At 42.0% G+C, this 23,111-nt stretch overlaps 1 protein-coding gene across 9 annotated transcripts in view; it reads left to right on the top strand.

Annotated features, from left to right (window-relative positions):
- The window catches only part of NFASC (neurofascin), a 240,381-nt gene that overhangs the window by 107,895 nt on the left and 109,375 nt on the right, over positions 1 to 23,111 (top strand). For 6 of the 9 annotated variants that reach the window (XM_072648074.1, XM_072648073.1, XM_072648072.1 and 3 more), the window contains 2 exons: positions 8,808 to 8,916; positions 21,687 to 21,767. In XM_072648074.1, the coding sequence (XP_072504175.1) occupies positions 21,735 to 21,767 (33 nt within the window). In that variant the 5' untranslated portion in view covers positions 8,808 to 8,916; positions 21,687 to 21,734. Of the gene's footprint in view, positions 1 to 8,807; positions 8,917 to 21,686; positions 21,768 to 23,111 lie in introns of those variants that run through there. The other 3 variants (XM_072648078.1, XM_072648071.1, XM_072648077.1) reach the window with 2 other exon arrangements.

Raw genomic sequence — 23,111 nt, 5'->3', positions numbered from 1 at the left:
GATATTACTCATTGTCTCTGGTACCTTTTAGCAAAAAGTACTTTTCCTGCTTATTTCTCTTAATTAGGTCTATTTTTGCTTTTGCTTTGTCTGAGATCATGATTTCTGCCCATGTTTTTTTTTTTCATCACCTGAAGCATAGCAGATTCTACTCCAGTCCTTATTTTTATTTTCTGTGTGCATCTCTCTGTGTTTCAAGTATATTTCTTGTAAACAACATATTGTTGGATTGTGGTTTTTAATCCATTCTGCTATCTTTTGTTTTATGGGTTAGTTCATCCCATTCACATTCACAGTTATGATTACTGTGTATTTTCCTCCATCCTATTCCTCCCCCCCATTTATCCTTCTCTCTCTCTCTCTTTCTTTTTACCCTGCCCCTCTTCAAAAGCATGTTTTGCTTCTGACCACTGCCTCCCCCAACATTCAGTGGCTCTTAAAAACATCTACATTGATCGAGGACTTTTTATATTTAGTCTAAAATGTTTGGTGGAGTTGTCTTCTCACTTCGTTGAGGTAACACACCATAGTATTTTATCACTTATTTTAAAGAGGAAGCTTTTAAATCATTTACTTTAAGGGGGGTGGGATAGTTGATCAATAGGCTCAATGACCCTCCCACATTCTTACATTTGTTTGTTACAGGGGAAAACATTTATTTTATTTGGGGCAGTCATAAGGGATGTGGGGAAGGTAGTCACAGTGATGCCAGAAGAAAAGAAATAGCAGAGTATCAATGAAACACTTAAAACTACACAGAAGAGAGCAGGAGGAAATTGAAGGAAACCCAGAAAGAAGGACAATGATGGGATTACAGTGTCAAAAGTATTCTTTCTTTCTTAGTAACCACATCAGTCCCTATGGGCCCTATTGTTTATCTGACTCCATTCTGTCTTTTCAGACTCATTATGCATGTGTACATGCATGCATGAACATACACACATTAATATATGTATATATACATATGCTATATTATGTTACCATATATGTATATATGCATGCATGTATATATAATGTATAATAAATGTATATGTGTATGTATATGTATGCATATATATATATGTTTATGGGCAGAACAACAAGGAGACCGATGTCACTGGATCATAATGTTAAAAAATGTTTGTATATAAGGGGTGAGACAGAGGGAAGAACCAAAGATGAAGAGGTTCTAAACTTGGGGGACTGGGAAGTGATCTTTTAACAAAAATCGGGAAGTTTGGGATGGAAGGGGAGGGAGCCTCTTCTGTTTTGGATTTGAGTTTGAGATGACCACCAAGCTCTTGGAGTGTGACTGCAATCCAACAGAGACTCTGAGACTAGGTGAATCAATTTGGGAGGCATCTTTGAAGATATGATACTTGAATCCCCAGGAGCAGATCAGATTACCAAGGGAGAGGGAATAGAGAAAAAAAATGGAAGAAACCCTAGGACAAAGCTCTGATGGGGTACCCAAGATAAGGGGTAGATGGATGATGTTCTAACAAAGGTGGTTGTGAAAGAGTGGTAATATAGATGGAAGGAAAACAGAAGCCAGGGGAGGAAAGAGGTTGTAGTCATATTAGGTAGACATGGTTCCTGCCCTCAGGGAGCTTTTATTCTGGTCGGGGAAACACAGTTCTCATTTTGAAGACCTCCCAAGCTAAACAGGGGCAACACACAATATTCCTGACCTCCGGGATGGGAAGACACAGTCCTTGCCCTCAGAGAGCTCCTAGTCTGGTGGCAGAGATAGAGCTTACAGTAAAAGGAGAATAACTGAGTCTACAAATAATAGGAAGACATCATGAAAACCTCTTTCAGCTAGGATGGCTCAAAATGGCAACCACAGGACTCTGGAATGTTTTATTTTTCTTCTCATCCCTCTGGACAGGACTGAAGTCACGTCAGTTACTCATTCAGTCTGCCAGATAAACAGCTGGTGAAGACAGTTAACATTTCCCCCAGCTTATACTTCTCATTTTAATTAAGATGATTTTCTCTGCCCAGAGATTAGTTTCAAGTTGTTGCTTTTAACCCTTTGGCATGAAACAGTAGGGGATCTTGGGACTGAGGGCAGTCTCATTTCTGTCCATTTCTGTCCTTTTCTATCTCCTTGTTCTCTTCCTCTGATCCTAGGATTGCCTGAGGTTCCCATCCCTAGGAACTCCCATCATGGGCAGCATCAGCAAGTGATGTGCATGCCAAATCCAGCCTTTGGAGAGTAGCTGTGCCTTCTAGATAGGCTCCCCGAGCTCTGTCTGGTTTAGAAAATAACTGTCTGGCCTTGACAGACGCAAGCTCCTTCTGTCTCTGTACCCTTCCTCCCCAAAGCTATCTTAGGCAAGAAAGTGTGACCGTCAATGTCACTGGAAGGGAGAGGGAGAGAAGCAATGGGAGAGACAAGGAAGTTTCTGAGGTGAGGAAGTTTTATCTCCACCTCTGACTTTATGTCTGACTTGGGCAAGTCACCTGAAACTTTCCAGGTCCAAATTTCCACAAATGTGTCATAGGGAAATTTATATTTGCCTCTCAATCTCACAGGGTTGCAAAAAGGATAAAATGATGCAACAGACACAAACATGCTTTTAAAACTGAGTGTATTAAAAATGCAAGAGATTAGTAGTAGCCCCCAAATTACCATTCTGGTATGACAGGTCAGGCAGGAGGGAAATTGACAGGACCTAATGAATACCTACTCCTCACTGTGCTAGGTGTGGATACAGAGGTATAAGATGGAGTCCCAGCCTCCATGAGCTTCCAATCTAGTGAGGAAGACAAGGCTAACAAGGAAACAGAAGCAAGAAATATGAGGGAGGGTATAATTCAGTGCTAAATTGCACAGACTATAAATACTCAAGGGAGGACTCAGGAGAAGAAAAGAAGGGGATTGTGTATCCATGTAGAATAGGTAGAATCTAGACAGACAGAAGAGGACATTCCTTTTTGAAATGACTGTATTTATTTACTTGAATATATACTGTAGTGTCTCCTCCTTCTAGCAGTAATGTTCTCCTTGAAGACAAAGACTGGCTTGTTTTTGTCTTTTTATCTCTAGCACCTGTGATTTCATTGGTACAGGGAACTCCCTCTATCTATGCAAATTAGCAATTATTCTGCCACCTCTAGTCAAAGCTGTCTGGGGGGCAGGAGAGGTTAAGGGACTGTCTCAGGACCAGTCGCACTCAGGATGAGTCAGACAGAGGACTTGATCCTGAGACTAACTCTCTAGCCACACTATCACAATGCCTCTCAGTCTGTGCACATAATAGGCATTTAATAAATGTTTGCTTAATTTGACCCATCTTTTTTAGATTTATTTCTGAGCAGAATTTCTTATCTACTAGGATGTTCTTATGATATAATTTTCATTTTTTTATGTCCTTCTTGGGAAGGGATGAAAAGGAAATGGGTACCACATCTTTCTAGAGAGGACCTACCTTGTCCAAAGTGAAAACCTATATATTTCTGCATTTTTGTAGTCATGGCCCTGTGATTAGTGACATTCTAATCCCAGAGAGGACATCAGGTACTCACTCCCACTGAATAGGCTTGGGGGTTCTGGGGGACATTTTGGGATGAGGGAGATAAACTGCTCTGGATGGGTGATGTATCCCATGATTTTTTTTTTATCTTGTGGAATGTTGTGCCTGATATCTTCTGTAGTTTCTGGACTGATGACTTTCATTTCGATCATTATCATTTTGTAACATATTAAGCATCTCCTTGACACTTGTGACATTTGCTAGACTCTGTACAAAGAGATCCATGTGGACCCCTATGTGATCTGGGAGCTTGTACTCAAAGACAGACATGCTGGTTAGGATATACAGATGGTATATCCTAAGAAATAAAGAAATAAAAGAAAAGACCTCTCTCCCCTAAATTCCTTGAAAGGACAATAAAATATATTGGTAGGTATAAAGGAAGTGCCTTTTAGAATTAATTCAACAAGCCTTTTCTCAGCCAGGCACCACAATGAGCTCTGGGGAGACAAAGATGGACTGGGACTTCAAGGAGTTTACATTATGCTGGCAGATAACATGTACCCAGATAAATAAATATGAAGTAAATTTGTAGAGAAGGAATCACTAATAAGTGAAGAAATCAGGAAAGGCTTTTTATAGGACAAGGGAAGAGGATAAACATTTATATAGTACCTACTATGTGTCAGGCACTGTGCTAAGCACATAATAACTCAGCAAGGTAGGTGCCATCATTTTCCTCATCTTACAGTTGAGGAAATTGAGGCAAACAAAGGTTAAATGACTTGCCTGGGGTCACATAGCTAGTAAGTGTCTGAGGCTGAATTTGAACTCAGGTTTTCCTGATTTCAGGCCAAGTGCTCTCTATCCACTGTCCCTCCTAGCTGCCTTTAGTAGTTGATAGAACTGGACCTTGAAGAGAAGAGTTTCCCAAGAATAGAAGTGAGGAGAGGGAAGGGTCCAGGCATGGAGGACACACTGCACAAAGGCATGAAGGTGAGACACAAAGTATTGTATACAGAGATCAGTGAAGAGCTCACTTCTACTGAGGTTATAATGGAAAGGAGTCATCCTTTGAAGTTCTTCTGTGTCCCTTCTGGGCAAGGTAAAAGGAAGTTGTTCTCCAGCCAACCCAGCAAAGCTTCAAGGGAAGGCAAAATTCTTAAGTTCTTTAAGTGATGGAGGGACAAGATTTGATGGGCTGGAGACCTGAAACTCAGTTACAGACTGGAGACAAAAAAAATGGCACTAAGACTTAAGACCAAAAAGGTTTTGAAAAGGGCACTGCCCAAAGAGAAGGGTCTCAGTTTCCCCAGGAGAAAATGACTATCTTAGTGTGGAATAAAAGTTTGACAGTGAAGTTAACTCTGACCATGTATCCCTCATACTGCCATGAGCAAATCACTCCACTGTGAGCTTTGTGAAAGGGATTTGAGGGATTCCAAAAGTTCTTCTGCCTCTGAAACCTGTGATCCCCTTGGGCTCCTTTTCTTTCTATGACCTACATTTTAGACCTTATCCATATTCTCCACAACCAACTAGTCACCAAATATTTCTTAAATAACTAATAGTGTTTCCTTCCAGATCTTAACTCTTTGCTCCATCCAGTTCATTCTACGCATTGACACCAGATTCATTTTCCCTAAAGTATTCCTTTGGTCACGTCACACAAACTCACACACAAGCTCACAAACTTGTCATGCTTTCCCCATTTTCTACAGGATAAAGTCCAGCTCCTTCTTATTCAAGGCATCTGGAATGTGCTGTTTCTCCGTCTCTTTGCTTCTCCCACGACATCAGTCTTCTACGTGAGTCAGGCTGATCTACTCCCTCTTCCCCAAACATGCTTTGAAATTCCTCCCCCTTCTGTGCCTTCTCTCAGGTCATTTTTCCTGCTTAAGATGCTTTCAGCTTCCCTCCTTGCCATGCTAAGCTCCTCTTGTTCAGTAGTGTCTGACTCTTAGTGAATCCATGGATCATACTGTTCAGGAGTTTTTCTTGGCAAAGATGCTAGACTGATTTGCCGTTTCATTCTTCAGTAGATTTAGGCAACAGAGGTTAAGTGATTTGCCCAAGGTCACACAGGTAGTAAGTGTCTAAGGCTGGATTTGAACTCATACATGTACATATACATATATATGTGTGTGTAAATATGTAATGATTCATTTATTTCCCAAGATTCAAGTTTTTTTGGATTTCCCTACTACCTCAGCTTGATGACAAAACCTCCTCCAGGATATTTTAGTGTTTGGAAGTATAATTAATATTCTGTTTATTATTCTAATGATAAAGATAGTCCAAAGCAGATCTTTTAAAAATTATTTCCATTTAGCTTCTTGAAGTAGCAGGAAATCCATCTTGCTAGTTGGATTTTGCTTTGAATAATGTTAAAATGCATCTTCACAGAAAGAAATGTCCTATGTTTGTGTATGTGTGTGTATATATATTTATATATATGTATACATATATGTCCTGCATATATTTATATATAAAGAAATTTTCATAGCAGCCCTTTCTTTTAGTGATAGATGTCCATTGTCTGGGTACTAACTGAAGAAACTGTGGTACCTGAATGTAATAGAGTATTACTATGGGCCACTCATGGTAGCACACTCATAGTCCCTGCTGTTGAGGAGGCTGAGGCAAGTGAATTGCTTGATTTGGGGAGTTCTGAGTTCTAATTGTAGAAATTAATCTGCAGACACTATTTAGACACTGTCTAATTCTAGACGGTAAGCCTAGAACCAATATGGTGAATCCCTAAGAACAGGAAGCCACCAGACTGCCTAAGGAGAAGTGAATCATTCCAGGTGGGAAATGCAGAGCAAATTAAAGCTTTCATGTCAATCAGTAATAGAACTGAGCCTATGAGTGGCTGCTGTATTTCCAGCCTGGGTGAAATAAGGAAACCCACTTTTAGGGAGGAAAACAAGGAATATTTCAGTGACATAAGAAATAACCAAAAGATGAAAGATACAGAGGAGTATGGGAAGATGCGTATGAACTGAAGTAAAGTAAACAGAACCAGGAAAACAATATATATGACAACAATTTAAATGGAAAGAATTTTTAAAAATGTAACTGAATGCCACCAGAACCCTATTCATCCCCCAGCCTATTTTTTCTTTAATAATGACTTGTTTTGGATGCATAAAAGAGTTGAGAAAATGCACCTCCCTCCCCTCTTTGCAGAGGTTGCAGACTATAGGTGTAGAATATAAAATAAATACTTTCAAACACAGTTGGTTTTGCTCTCCTCTCTCTTTTTTTTCTCTTTCTCTTCCCCCTGTCCTTCTGTCTCCTGCTTTTTTCTCTTTTTAAGTCTTTGATACAAAGGATGACTCACTGGATAAGGGAAGAGGAGAGCTATAGTAAGAAATAAAAAAGATATAAAAGTAAAGTTATCAATAGATATGGTGACGCATACTAGTAGGTAGTCCCAGCAACCAGTGAAGTTAAGAGCCAGAGTGTCCTCTGGCACTAATAGAGTTGTTGTTTGTCCTGTGTTCTCAAGGAGGATCATGACACAAGGAAGGTGATGCCAAGACTTGCAAGTGGATTGGATTTAAGTGAGGGAGGGCTGTGTGAGGTGAGCAGGTGAGCTCTCAGAGAATCACTAGGCTGTCCAAGGAGGGGAACTGACAAGGTAGAAACAGAGCAAATCAAAGTCACATGCTGTTCAGTAATGGGATTGGGGCTGAGAGTGGCCCCTGTGTGGGCAAGATAGGAAGACTTGGTCTTAAAATGCATAGATAGGTAGATGTCAATAAAAACAAGGTTTTAAAAAATACCATGCATCTCTGTATTCTGTTCCTAGACAGATGAACTTATTGGGAGGGAAGAGACCTGGGACCTTACTAGATGGAATGGGGAAACCTGCCTGAGGTTAAAATTTTGTTGTGGAGAAATCCAAAGATAAGCATTTGAGAAATAACAAAAGACCAGTTGACACCAAGACCCTTGTGACCAGGGAACATCATCAGACATCATTATCCCCCAGTCTGCTTCTTTTTTTTTCTATCTCCTGCATCTAGAGGGAAGTCTCATCTTTGCACTGGCATTCAGATGACACCCATGGGCACTTCCTGCCTGGAAGTCTTTTCAGGTCCTTCCAGAATCCCCCATCCCAGGAAGCCTGACATCGGCCTCATTTGGTCAGTCAGCCAGAGTAGTTCTTCTTACAAACTTCCAGGGATCAGGTCTCCTCTTGCTCCTTCTATCTCCCTCAGGGCATTGGGTATCCCAGATAATAATAATAATAACACTGGCTCATATTGGGAGCTACCTTTCCTAACACATGTTCATGGAATAATTAGGATAATAATGCCTTTTATATTTTATAGGGCTTTATACATTTTTACAAAGTGTTTTTTGCATATTTTATCTCATTTGTTCCTATATAAACCCCCTAGAGCAAAGGTTCTTGATCTTTTTTTTATTACTGTCTGTGCTCTACACTTTACCCTGCCCACAAGTGAGGACCTTATTCTCCTTCCCTTCAAGCCTCCTTTTATATATTGTTTGCTCCCATTAGAATGTGAGCTTCTTGAGGGCAGAGAATTTTTCTTTCTCCTTAGATTTGTATCCCCAGTGCTTAACACAGGGTCCAGCAGGTAGTCAACATCTATTAATAAATACCTGTGAACTTGACCTTTTTTGTGTCATGGACATGTTGGGCACTCTGGCAAAGCCTGGAGACTTCCTTTCAAAGTAATGTTTTTAAATGCATAATATAAAATGCATAGGATTACAAAGGAAACCAATTATACTGAAATACAGTCATCAAAATGTTTTTTAAAACAAGTTCATGGCTCTCAAGTTAAGAACCCCGGCCCTACTGGACAGAAATTATTCTTCTCATTTGGCAGATGAGGAGCTTGAGGCACAGAAAAGTCAAATGACTAGTCTGAAGCAGAGCCAAGACTAGAACATTCAAGTCTGGTGCTTTCTTTACTTCTCAGGAAATCTCCCTGGGTCTCCTTATAGAAGTGGGAGAATAATGGTAGCCAGAAGAAAATCATGCATGTTAATTTGATGGGTCTGAGATCTCATTGATGTTATCTCTAACACCACAGATTATAATCCACCCACTCTTCTCTCTTGTGACTCTCATCTAAGTCTATTTGTAAATCCTCCACAAGGCATCCATCTTTTTGCTGTATAGACAGTTAACTCTTATAATAGACAAATGTTTGTTGAACTGAATAGCTTTCCTGGTGATGAGAGAATTAATGAAATCATTATGGATAAATATTCCCCTATGTACATAAAACTCTAAGGAAATGTCCCAGCCCTAAACCACGGAGCTGGGGTAACCCTATGAATTTCCTTTGTGTTTTGAGACAGGTCACTTGACTTATGTGCAGTTTGGGAAAGTGGAGTTTTCCATCCCTGTGCTGGCCAGGACAGTGCCTCCAATACTGTTTCGAAAAGGAGGGTGAATGAAACAGAGAAGGTAGGTGCATCCTGGGTTATGAGGGTTCATGTTGAAGGAAACAAAGCCCTGGGGTAGGGGAGCAGAGAAAGAGTTATTGGTGGGGGAAACATTTGCAAGTTACAGGGCATCTTTATGGTCAAGAATGTTCTCCAAATATTTGTCGGACTATCCTGTAGAATTTGAATTGACCTGTTCTGCTTGGCCCCAAAAGACAGAACTAGGAGAAAGGAGTAAAAGTTGAAATGAGGCAGAATTTAGGCCCAATGGAAGGAGCAAGTGGAAAGGACTACCTCCGAGTTGATTGAATGCTTGGTCTTTGAAAGTTGTCATGTATGTTCTGGATGGCCACGTGTCCAGGCTGTTGTCAGGGTGAGTCAAGCCTCAGGTATGAGTTGTGTTGGAAGAACATTGAAGTCCTTCCCAAATCTGAAATTCTGTAATCCTGAACAGGTTGATTCAGAAACCCTCAACTCTCAGGAAATTAAATACAGTGTGTCAGAGACCAGAGACAAACCACAGTCTAAATCAGTACCACAAGAAGGTTTGGTTGTAGATGTGTGTGTGGTCTGTTACCTTGGCTCATAGGGGCTGTCAGAGTTTTGAGCTCCTTGGTTCCCAGGGATATATAAATAAAATTTCCCTCTCTGCAAGTTATTGTCCTTAGAATTCATTCATTTCTTTTCCTGGAGAAAAAAAGGCTGGAAGACATTTGTAAATGTGTAAGAGTTTCTGAAGAATCATGGGGAGTGTGTGGGGATAGAGGTAGCTATTCTTTTTCTCCTTCAAAGAACCTCAAAATGAAGAAATTACATAAAAATTGCAGCATGGATTTTTAGATTAGACATTAGAAAGAACTTTCTGACAACGTTTTACAGAGAAGGATTGTGGAGGTGTTTAAAAATTGTAAACCGACAAACTCTCCTAGTTACCCATCACAATCCCCCAAGCCCCTTCGTCTTCCAGGAGTATTTCCTTACACATAACCTAAATGTTTCCTTTAGCAGCTGAAAATCCTTCCCTTGGATTTCTGTTTGCTCTATGTAGGAGAGGTGGGAAAAATCATGCAAAGAGTTTTTAAAAAAAGTTAAACCTGGGTCCTCTGCCTTTTTTTTTTTTTTTTGTCCAGGGAAGGCTGTTTTGCAGAGTTGTGTGTAAAAGCCCTGTATTACCAGCTGCAGAGTGGATCCTTCTTTTTTTGAAAAGCATGGAGCAGGGTCGATATTGGCTTTCACTTACCAAGCAGATGCAGTCATTAGACATGAGTATTAAGTTATTGTACAGAGTGACCACCTTAACTGAAGAATCAGCAAACAGTCTAGCCTCTGACCCTTTTCCCCCACCCCCAAGCTTATGTCTCCTCCTAGTCTTTTGTGAGCCCTGTGAATGACAGCTCAGGCATATGGGGGATCATCAGAGGGAGGGCCTTCAGGGGCTATGTGAGGGATCCCCAAGGGAGGGTTAGGAGGTGGAGAACAATTGGCCCTTGGCAGATGAACAGCTGTCCAAGGGCACAGTGAGTGACCACAGGGAGAGATCTAACTAGAGCAAGTCAATGTTTCTGAGATCTGCATTGTCCCATCTGGGATTCAAACTTCCTTTTACCCTGAAGCAACTCCAGTTTTAGCCTTAGCCCCCTTGGGTAGTAGGGAAGGAAATGAAAGAAGTGAGGTATAAAATTTTAATGGTAAAATAACTGGCAATTTATCACAAGCTTATTGCCTGAGCTTCAGAACTAGGATAGACCTGACATGGAGCTCAGAAGCCAGAATGGATCTCTCAGTGCCTTGGGTTTGACATCTCTCAGCAAAGTTTTTCTTCCTCACCGCAGGTTTTTCCCTAAATACTTTCTGTTCTCCCATGAATAGGGCCCAGCTAGAAAGTAGGGCGATAAAGCATATAGCATGCTTGGAAATCCTTTAAATTATTTTTGTATTTTAAGTAGAATGTAGGTACTTCTCAGAGATGATCTCTCAAAAGCCCCTGCTTCTCTACCCTTGATCCCTCTGGGCACGGCCGTGGCTCATTGCCAGAATTTTGCCAGGCTTCATCAGTCAGATTAGGAAATCCACCCCCTTGCCTGCTGGACCATTCCCTTCTGCAGTGACCCTGAAAATTGAATAGAATATTATTCTGCCCCCCCTATCTTTTACTGTATTTTGAGTTTACCCATTTCAGGTAATGGCATGAAGATTTATGTAAATGGACACATAAATGATATAACCACAGGGGTGGTTCACTGGGGTTTGTGAAGGATTCATGTTGAAATCCAATTTTGCATCACTGCTTTCTGTTTTGTCTTGGGTTTTTGGGACTCCTCCCCAATTTTTTTTCATTCCTATCCACCCTGTTTTCCCAGATCTGGAACTGTAAGAATGGAAGGCCTCAAGGCCCCGATCTAAGTTCTCCCTATAAAAGGGAAACATCATCTCTGTCAACCCAAACCAACTTCACTCTTCTTATTGGTGCTGAGCACCATGGAGAGCGAATTTGGCATAGCCTCTGCCCTCTGGATGTTCCTAACCTGATAATAATTTCATACATTTATTTTTTAAAATACATTTTATTGATGCCTTTGACTTTACATCATAGTCCCCTCCTCCAGATTGAAACCTCCATTCTTGGCAAAGAAAGGTGGTAGGGGTAAAGATCTAGCTTCAGATTCAGGAAGATCTGGATTCAAGATAAACCTTTGACCATTTGTGGTCAAAGCCTAGACAACTCAATTTCCCCACGCCCCAGGCAACTCTGTGTATGCAGAACAGGTGCTGGCCTAGGTTGTTCAAAGTTGCCTCAGAAGACGCTTCCTACACCAGATTGAAATCACAAGTCTGCCTGGGTTTGGCTTAGTTTCCCATTAGTAAGATTTTCATTGACATGGTTGTAATCATTGTGTGTGTGTGTGTGTGTGTGTGTGTGTGTGTATAAAATGTTTCTCTGAATTTCTTGTATTTGTCATTTCATATATAATAATATTCCATTACGTTCCCATACCACACATTTTTCAACTATCCCCCAACTAGTAGGCACCCACTTTGTTTTTAGCTGATGATGCGATATGAATATTTGGGGTGAGTGGGATCTTTGTTTCTGCGTTGGATTTCCTTAGAGCGGATGACGATAGGGAGATTACTGCTCAAAGGGAATTATGGACAGTTTAGTTATTTTCTTGCATAATTTCAAATTAATATCCAGAGCTGTTAAACTAATTTACAGCTCTGCCAACAGTGTATTAGTGTGCTGCCTTCTCACAATCTCTCTAACATTAATTATTCCTGTTTTTCATTATCTTTGCCAATTTGCGAGATAAGAGGTGAAAACTTAGTGTTGTTCTAATTTGCATTTATCTTACTATTAATGATATGGAGCATGTTTTATATGGAGCAACATCTTCAGTCCTTCTTTAAAAAGCAATCATATCCTTTGACCACTTATCTATTGGAATATATAGATGAGTCAGTTCCCTGTATATCATGGGTATCTGACTCTTGTATTTGATATTTGATGCAAATATATTTTCCTGTTTGCAATTTCACTTATTGTAGATTTATTGACTGTATTGATCTTAATATTTATGTAGCACTTTTAATAGTTTTTTTTAAGTTAAAAGTTTTATGGATGCTATTTCCGTTTAATTAGTCATTTCTAGATATGCCAACACCCCCTCCGCTACTTCATCTTCCCATCACCCTTCTAACAAAGGAAAAACAGTTGAGCAAAACCAATACAGAAAAGATAATATTCTGTGTCTATTGTCTCCCATCTGTCCAAGCAAAGGAGAGAAGGACACCTCCCCTAAGACTGGTCATTACAGTTACACACCATTCAGCTTTCTCTCAGTGTCCTTTTTGCTTATATTATTGCAGTTATTGTGTATGGTTTTCCTGATTTTGCTCAGTTGACATCTCCCTGTGCTTCTCTGAATTCCTCCTTCTCACAATCTAACATTAATTATTCCTGTTTTTCATTATCTTTGCCAGTTTGCGAGATGAGGTGAAAACTTAGTGAGGTGAATACACCTTTTCTTAAGAACAAAAGAAGCTGGTTGTTGTGTGTTGTTGTGTTCATCCTTTGTTTTCAAAGAAGACCGTGACATCATAGAAATGATGACGACTTGCAGTTGACTTTGTTTTGAGTAAGAGAGGGCTGTGCAAGGTCACCAACCTCACTTTCTCCTCCTGAGCCATCTGGATCCAGTGACCAGATATTCATCAAGATGACTGCAGATGGCCCAGGATGTAATGGACGACCTTAGTCTTTTTAGGCTAAGGCCTTTTCTGGTACTCACTTAGAGGGAGGTAATGCCCGGTCAGTGAATAGGCCTCTTTAAGAAGTAGTCATGGAATGGCCCCTTTAATGAGAAAAAGAAAAAATAAATCAAGCTGGAAGGGAAAGGGAAACGGTTACTATTGATAATCACTCTAAGCCAGGAGGGTCCAGAGAACAGTCATTAAGTGGAGCTTGGGCAAGGACCTATTATTGTCCAATCTATGGGCTTCAGAGTGCATTGGGTTTACAGTTTGGGGGAAAAATGGAAGGAAGGAAGGAAGGAAGGAATCTAGCCAGTCAACCCCAAGTTCACTGGGCAGCCTCTGGCCAATGAAAGAAGCAATCATTTACCAAATGCTGACTGTGTGCTGAGCACTTTACAAATATTATCTCCTTTGATCCTTGACCTTTGGAAGGTGCAGTCATGGCCCCCATTTTCATATAGTACGACTTGCTCAGTCAATCATCATACACCTACTTGGCGAACAATTTTTTTGCTCCCATAAGATGTGGCCCTTTTAAATTTTTCAAAACGTTTGTATATACATCCTGGAGGGACAGCTAGGTGGCTCCATAGTGCATAGCGCTCTGGACCTGGAGTTAGGAAGGCTCATCTTTCTGAGTTCAAATCTGACCTCAAACAATTACTAGGTATGTGACCCTGGACAAGTCACTTCAGCTAGTTTGCCTCAGTTTCCTCATCTGCAAAATGAGCTAGAGAAGGAAATGACAAACTACTACAGTATCTTTGCCAAGAAAATCCCAAGTGGGATCACAGAGAGTCAAAAATGGCTGAAAACCACTGAACAACAAAAATATATCATAGCATTTGATGTACACAATAATCACATGAAGTTATCCTCACCATTTAAAATATGAGGCCTAGAATCCAAGTGACTTTCCTAAGGTCACACAGCTTCAGAGTGGCTACATAGTACTAGTATCATAGATATTAAAACTGGAAGTCCATTAACAAATGTTTATTAAGTGCCTCCTATGTGTTAAGCATTGGAAGCACTGGAAGGGACCTTAGAGGTGATCTAAGATCTCTCATTTCTCAGAAGCTGGATTTCCTTGTTCCTTAAGGTCAGTGTTTCTTCTTCCCTGTCTCCTCCAATCTTCTTGACATTGGTGTAGACATACATATGTCAGAGGTCCATTAAGAAGGTTGAAGATACTCCTAAGCAGAAACTAGGAATAAAACTTGGCTAAAGTGAATTTATCCAGTTTTCCTTAGGTCCATTGCCTGACTCACTGTGGGTCTTCTGTTCTGGGAGTGGTGGTGATTTCCATGATCATCACCATGAAATGTTACCTGAAACACAGAAGCCAAGTTATCTCTGTTGCATTTGCCTGTAGCCAGTATCCAGGTGTGGATCTCATTCTCTCTGACCAGGTTGTTTTGACAATGAGCCCTGGTAAAGGAGAGGCTCCCTCATGTCTCTGTCCTCTGTTCCCTCTGGCTCTTTGCCTTTTGTTTCTGAAGTCACCGCCATCTGGAGCTGCCTTATGGCATCTGCTCCTGCTTTCCAGCCCCCCTCCCTCGAAGCAGCAGAGTGCCTCTGTCACTTGCTTGGACTTAATGCCCACCTCCCCTATGCAGAACAGCTCAGCCAGCCTCGCACTCTGGCTTACCAGTTTCGGTCAAGGGGGCAGACACCTGTCCTCTGACGCATGGCCTGGAAGTCACCTGGCTTCTCCAGAACCCCAATTATTCAAATGGATCCATTTAGTTAATTGCTTTCATGTGTGTTTGCTCTCTACCCATGCCAGCTCCTGGTCTCCTAGTCCTCCCACCTGCCCTGCCCCATTTCCCTTTGAGTACAGGGTGCTGTTGAGACCTAAGGACATATGACTATGAATGAGGAAGACCACAGAAATCTTGGTGGAAAATGACTGGGGGGGATCAGATAAGGGGATCTGCTGAACTTTGTACCATAACACCCCATTTGCCAACCTCCCCCCAGTCTCTGGATCACCAGCCCGGCTCCAGGGACAGTTATCAGGAATTAGATTGTCTAACATCATCATTTCCTTCCGTGTTACCTAAGGGGTAATGTACATTTTTATACTTTTGGATCTTGTCTAGAGGCAGTTAGGTGGTGCAGTGGGTAGAGCAGGAGTCAGTAAGATTTATCTTTGTGAGTTCAAATCTGGCTTCAGACACTTCCTAGCTATGTGACCCTGAACAAATCACTTCACCCTGTTTGCCTCAGTTTTCTCATCTGTAAAATGAGCTGGAGAAGGAAATGGCAAACCATTCCAGTATCTCTCCCAAGAAAACCCCCAATGGGGTCACAAAGAGTCAGACATGACCAAAAAACAACCTGGTCCAGAAGGAGGCACATTGATCCTGAATTCAAAGGACTGATGCCTTCTCAAGGCATGAAGATACTCCCTCCAAACCTGGCTTACCACCTTTTCTTGGGGTCACTGATAACTGCAGAAATTGGTATAGCAGTGAGGCCACAGGATCATAGAGTTAGAATTGGAAGGGACCTCATGTAGATGTCCGCTTCAGAGGTGGTCTTTGAATCCAGGTGGGTCCTCTGAATCTAAAGCCAATGCGATTTCCACTTCCACAAGACACGAAGGTATAAAACCTCAACCCAAGTGCCCCTGCTCTTTTTATTTCATATTTCCCGAGTCCCGAGATAGACTGAGACAGAAAGAGAGCAAGAGAAAAGAGAAAATGAGAAAGAATTTATTCAGCACTTACTTTGTGCCAGCCACTGTTAAACACTGATGTGACCTCTTCTAGTCACCTTTCCACTTCTCTCTACTGACCCCTAAATAGCCTGCTCCCTCCCTCAGAGACTCCAGTGTTTGTGGATAAGCTTCACTCTGGGTTTTTGCCTTGATCTAGAGGTACAAGCCTGGTGATGACTAAGAGTTAATCATATCTACTGGTACATGAGAGCTCAGAATATGAGACGTAAGGACATTTTCCCCAAAATGTCTCTTAGAGCACCATATTTGTGACTATAGGCATTTGGAAACTATATTTCCAACTAAAGTGCTATATCTTATATATGGAAAAGGCTCTTTTATGGCCTCCCCTCTCCTTGCCACCATCTTCCTCCAGCTCTTATGAATTTTCACCTCTCTGTCCCTGTGGAACTTTTGTCCCCATAACAATTTTCCAGACTAATGTCTGTATCTGATGTAAATTTAAAGGGTTGAAGGGAGGGAGGGAACAGATGCTTCTGCCTCCTGCCATCCTCTTCCTTCTCCTCCCCGTGTTCCCCTCCTCCCTATCACATGTCACACAAGAATCTGAAAAATGCAATTGTGTTCTACACCGCCCTTGGAATTTCAGCAGCTAAACTAATATTGATGGAGGGACATTGCATTGGGAGTGTGGATCTGGCTCTCAGCTCCCTGTGCTTGGGCTGCTTTCAGCCGCTTCCCATCTGGAAGTAGATGATGTCAGAAGACAGAAGGCATTGGGGAAAGGGGTTAGTAGACGTGAGGGGTTGGGACTTTAATGGCAGGTTTATTAGAATGAAATTTTTAAGCACAAGAGGCCACAGCAACAGAAATGAGCAGCATAAACCAAGGCTGGGATGTGCCAGAATGCCACAGTGAACCAGAGGAAGCAAAAGATGCTGCAGACTGGAAGCCTGGACGTCCTTCTTGTCCAAAGAGGCTTCTGTGAATCCTTTATTATTTATTATTTACTCTTCAAGTCAACTTTTTTTTATATTCATATGTATATATCATATAGATAATACACCTATATATTATATAAATGTTACTTATATAGCGATATACAACATATGTTATTATATTAGCTATAAATATATTATATATAAAACATGTAGATATATTATAAGTATTCTTAAATGTTATTTTATATTCATATTCACTTATATTCATATGTATCACCTATTTTTTGTATATTCTCCAAAGGCTGAGTTTAAGAGAACCTAAGCAACTTGTCCAAGGCCCCATAAACATGGCAAAGCTCAGGAAGTGCCAGGATCTCTGTCTCCTAACTCCTCCTCTGATGCTTTACCCCTTACCTCAGATTGCTTCCTTAAACAACAAGTGAGCCAACAAATAATTCCTGATCTCTTCCCTTATCCCCAGCACTGTTAGGCTTCATGGAAATTAAAGAAATAAAAGTCAGCATCTCTGCCCTCAAGGAGAACAGCTTGTCTTGTAAAGGAGGGTTTCTTGCTTCTGACATCCTGACCTCTGGGCTTTCCTCCCTTGCTACCTGAACTAAAGAGATTTTTCAGATGAGTTTTCCAGTGAGGCTTTGGGGCTCAGGATTCCCAAACAAAAAGCTTAAAATAGGTGATGTCATCAGCAGATGACCCCTATCTTTAGGTGGACACAGATGGGTGATAGCCTGAGACAATAACCCGGGGGGGTTTCATTCTGAGTTTGCAAGATCCTCCAGGTCATGCTAAATGCCAATGGAAAAAGTGAATTGGAGAGTGATTCTCCACAAGCATAGAAATTCCAGAAGAGACTTTCCAAAGGGAGTGAGAGGGCTCAGGCTGGCTGGAAAACAAGGAAGTTATCTTCCCACCTCATGCTCTCATCTTAGGATCATGGATGACCTGGAAAGAGCCTAGAGGCCAGTTGGGGAACATACAATCTCGAGGCCATATGTGGCCCTCTAGGTCCTCAGTGTGGCCCTTTGACTGAATCAAGGGTCATACTTGAGGACCTAGTGGGCTACATGTGGCCTTGAGGCTGCAGGTTCCCCACACCTGATTCAAGTCCAATACCCTCATTTTACAGAGATTTAAATGACTTGCCCGAGGCCACATAGGTAGGAAGCAGCAGTAGTAGAGAACCCCAGCCTTCCATCTAGAGAACCAGGGCTCTATTCCTTGCTTTCTCTTCACTCACCCTATCTTTCCATTCAAATACAGCCTCTAAACAGGGTTGAATCCATTCCAGGTGACATTTCAAGTCTTTGCTCTCCTTTTCAGTAATATTTCCCTGAGATTCAAGGAAATATAGAGCCAGGGTGTACATATATCACACTAACTGGTCATTTAGCATCCCCTCTCCCCTGCCCCCACCAAGATCACCTCTCTACTGCCACCCACCCTGCCCAGGGCTAGGTGGAAGGTGTCTCTCCTCCTGAAGGTCTCTGGGGTTTCACTCCTTCCCCATCTGTGAAGATGTCTAATTGCTGTGAAAATGTTCTCCCCTGTGGGAAGAGAAGGGAGGGGGAGACCGTGATGTGAAGGGAGGAGCCCCCCATGGCTGCTTTGCCAGGGTACTAAAGGATGGTTTTTGTTCTTGGTTTGTTTTTTCTTTCATTATGGTATTTTTTGGAACTCTTCCAAGAAAAGAGGCATTTGTTCTCTCTCCCCTCCTCTCAGATTCTTGTCCCATTGACTTCTAACGATGGCACTGCAGCAGCATTAGAAGTAAGCAGGTGCTTCCAGTTCCTGGAGCAAGGCATTAGAGTTACTTTGAATTTCTCCTTTGTAATGTTGCTGCGAGAACAGGGTAAGAACTTAATGGACAGAGAGATGGACTTGGAGTTCCACTTCTACCTTTGACTCAGGCTAGCTGAGTGACCACGAGCAAATCGTTTCATTTCTCTGAACCTTACTTGATCTGTTTCCAAAATGGGGACAATGATATTAGAAGTCCCTGCCTTAGCGTTGTTGTTCGGCTCTATTAGACACCATATGTAAAGTACTTTGCAAAACTTTAAAGGGCTATAAAATGCCAATCATTATTATTTATTAATTGATCTTCAGTGGGAAAAAAGCCATAGTCGTAGGGTCCTATCTCTAGAGCTGAAAGGGAGCTCTGTAGCCAACTAGTCTAGTAGACCAGACATGGAAACTGAGACCCAGGAGATCAAATGATCTTCCCAGAGTCATACAGATAGTAAGTCAGAGGTGAGATATGGGAGAGCTTGGATAAGGGAAACCCATCAATAAATTCCCCAAGATCATTTTAACCCATTACTTCAGGTTTTCCCCTTCTTATCTTTCTTCTCCCTAAAACTCCCCAAACTCCACACACATCAACTATATTGTAGCAAACACATGGTTACGTAGTTTGGATTTGATGGAAAGGTTGTTTTTGTTGTTTTTTCATTGTCATTTTGTGGTTTCAGCTGTGCCTAACTCTTCATGACCCATTTGGGGTCTTCTTGGCAAAGACACTGGAATGATTTGCCATTTCCTTTTCCAGCTTATTTTGCAAATGAGGTAACTGAGGCAAATAGGGTAAAGTGACTTTCCTCGGGTCACACAGCTGGTAAGTATCTGAAGTCACATTTGATCTCAGGATCTCCTGATTGCAGACTTGGCACTCTATCCACTATCCCACCTAGCTGCCCCATATAGCCCCTGAGTAGCACAATGGATAAAGTGCTGAGCCTAGAGTCAGGAAGACCTGAGTTTAAATTCAGCTGTAGACACTATCTCTATTTGGACAAGTCACTTACCCTCTGTTTGCCTTAGTTTCTACTTCCATAAAATAAGAATAAAAATAACACATACCTTGATGGGTTGTTGTGAGGATAAAAATGGGGTGATATTTATAAAACATTTTGTAAACCTTAAAGAACCCCGGAAATGGTGGTGAGGATTATTGTTTTTGTAATTTATAGAAACTTCGCTTCACTTAGAGTCAGACTTGGGTCTCACCTCTACTGCTAACAAGTTACATAGCCCTGGGTGAGCTTCCTGCCTCTCCGGCTGTTATTGTCCTCGTGTTTCCACACCACCGGCTCCTCTTTATTTGGAAACTCTTTGTCCTTTTTGCTTATATTGGTGTCCACAGTGCAGGGCTTGGCACAGTGCTGTTGCTCAGTCACTCGGTCATGTCCAACTCTTTCTGACCCTGTGGACCATACCACCAATGGGTTTTTTTTGGCAAAGACACTTGAATGGTTTGCCATTTCTTTCTCCAGTGGATTAAGGCAGACAAAGGCTAAGTGACTTGGTCAGGCTCATACTGCTAGTGTCTGAGGCCATATCTGAGCTCAGTTCTTCGTGACTCTAGACACAGCACTCAATCCACTGAGCCATCTAGCTGCCTTGGTAAACAGTAAGCACTTAATAATTGTTCTCTCTTTCTCTCTCTCTCTCTCTGTCTCTATAAAATGAAAATGATAATAAAAATAAATACCTTTTCAGAAAGTGGTTTAAGAATCAAATGAGATAATATGTGGGGAAGCCTTTTGTAAAGTATATTGAACAATACGAATATAAAGTATTATTAGTGTGGTTGTGCCATCTGTCCTCTCTCAGCCCAGCAGCACTTGCTTTCCCTCACTCCTAGCTAAGGTCTGAGTGAGGAGTAATGAGAAGGGCAGCCACAACTGTCGTGCCAAGGAGAGGCGGATGAACCATAACCCCTGTGATGTCCTTGCCTCCTCTAGTGTACTACAGGGATCTGCTGGCCCATTAGGTAAAAATGGATCCCTATACTCCTTGTAGGCATCTCTTATTTACCCAAATGGGAAGAAGTACATTGCCTTGGGTGACCCGAGAATAGTAAAATGGGATGAAGTGGGGGGGGCCTCTCTGAACCTCATTTGCCTCATCTATAAAATGAGGACATTGGAGTTCTTAACTAAGGTGGGATTGGTTCCATATTCCTCAGAATGACTGCATCCTGGGAACCTTATCCAATTGAAGCTCTCTCCTTTCAGAGTCTACTAGGACCTGAAATCTCTTTTAGGAAATAACTAACTGTATTCCTAACTAGACCCAGCTTACACGGTTAAATTTTTCTCCAGTGAACCCCTGGGAGAAGCGTCATTTGTTTTTGCTTTTTTCAACCCAACTGATCATTGTATGGCTATTTCATCCCGCTCTAGAAGTGGCTACATTTTGGTATAGTGATGAGGATTTGGGGAGAGGGGTCATCACATATTACCCCATAGGCTTTGGAAACTATTTGGGGAACTATTAAAAAAAAAAAAAGCTTTGCATTCCTCCAAAGTCCCAGAGTGAACAAAAGACAGACATTCTTTCAGGTCACATTGAGGGAGGGGTAAACTCATTTCCTCCCCTTTCTTCCCCATCCTGCCTCTTCACCCAAATAAATAGTGACTTTTCCATTTCAATGTGTAGATTACTCCTGGGCTTAGACCAGAAAAAACAGTGATTTTTCCAGCCAGAACCCTCATCTCAGGCCCAGACATCTCCCTTTTTGACAGGGAATTGGGAGTCTTTGATGCTTTCTCTTCTACCCTGTCCCCAAGACCCAGTGATTTCTGCAGCCAAGATACCTGTAAGGAGGAAAGCTTAGGAATGAGAGACATGATTGTGACAAACTGATTGATAGAGATGGTTAAATACACAGGCTCCCTTGCAACAGAGCCCCTCCCTCCCTCCCTCCCTGCCTATGAAAAGGAGCCAAGCACAGAGCAGATGGAACCCCTTCCCTACCCCCACCCCCCAATCAGGGAGAAGTAGGGAGGAGAAGTGGGAAGGAAGAAAGAAGGTCCACATCCCAAAGGCAAGTGTAAGATGTCTTTGGCTGCGTGAAAATCCCAGAAGACTCTTTACTTCTACTCCATGCAGGCAGAAGGGTTCCCCTGTACTGAAGACACAGTCTCAATTTCCCTGGGCATGAAGAAAGGCAAAGGTCAGCTAGGAGTTGTGGTGAGTACTGTCTTGAAATGTTAAGTCTCCAGTCCCCATTAGAAGAATGCTGAGTAGGGGAACAAGCAGGCAGCTAGATTTTGGCTCAAGCACAGGGGAAAACTGACTAACAATTAGAGCCGTCCCAAAATGAAATAAATGACTGTAGGTGATGCTAAGCCCCCTATCACTGAAGGTGATCAAATAAGGGTTGGCTAATCAGTTGGAAAGGGGATTTGTGCCACAGCTGCCAATTCTGAGATTCTTGATTAAGACAGAGAATTTATTATAAGAAATTATAAGATTCCTTGAGATATTGGGGAAAACCTCTCAGACACAGAGTGGAAATAGCTATGGCTCTTGGGCTGACATACCCCTGCAAAGAATGAAAACTGGGGGAAGGGGGTGGGGCTCTCCCTCACAGAAATACATTCACTCGTTATCTATGGCACAGCAGGTCCCTATCTCTCTCCTTTCTCTTTGTCTTTTCTGTTTGGGGATTAGTGCTGGACAAAAGTGTCACTGTCTCCTTGGATGTGCTGTGGCTAAGGTCCAACCGTTTTCCATGAGCAGACTGAGGCGTTAGGAAGGAGGATCACTCTGAGCTCCCAGGTGTGATCCCTGATTACTCTGGGCTGTGGGGCGTGGGTCCCTGCTCCCCCTGTCTCTCAGCTGCTGAAGCAGATGGTTGTGAAGCAGCAACCAACATTGAGGACAGTGGTTGGGGTGTGTATGAGGGACTGGGGAGGGAGACCTTCTTAGCTGTAGCCCTTTGTGGATACTGGAGATCTCAGAAATTCTGGATGGGGTTCTGAGGGTAAGAGAGATTCATGGTCTCTCCAGTTAGTATTCTCTTTCTGAAAGAGACTCCAAAGGATGAGTGGCAAGAATGACTATGGAGGAATAAATTTTTAATCTTAAATGTAATCAATCAATAAGCATTTATTAAGTTCCTACTATGTGCCAGGCACTGAGGATACAAAGACAAAATTGAAACATTCACTGCCTTCAAGGAATTTCTCTTCCACTTAGAGTGAGGGGGAACACATCCAAATAAATATTAATACAAGGTATAAGGCAATGGGGCAAAGGAGAGATCCAGGCAAAGTGCTCTAGGAAAAGGTGAGGAGGGAGAAAACCCTTTCAAGTGGGAGAATCAGAGGGGGCTTCATGGAAGAAGTGGTACCTGAGCCAAACCTACAGGAAAAAATGGTTCTTGTAGATGGAAAAGAGGAGAAAGTGTATTCTGGACATAGGCAGGTGCCAGCCTGATGCAATGGGGCGGGGGGGCAGCCCGACATGTTGAGTTCAGGGAATAGATAGCAGCCCACCTAGATTGAAGTGTAAATTGAATGGAGGAGAGTA

The sequence above is a fragment of the Notamacropus eugenii genome, chromosome 2, assembly GCF_028372415.1.
Source record: "Notamacropus eugenii isolate mMacEug1 chromosome 2, mMacEug1.pri_v2, whole genome shotgun sequence".
Lineage (NCBI taxonomy): Eukaryota > Metazoa > Chordata > Mammalia > Diprotodontia > Macropodidae > Notamacropus > Notamacropus eugenii.
Note: the sequence above shows the minus strand (reverse complement) of the source record. Positions and strands in the feature narration are given on the sequence as shown.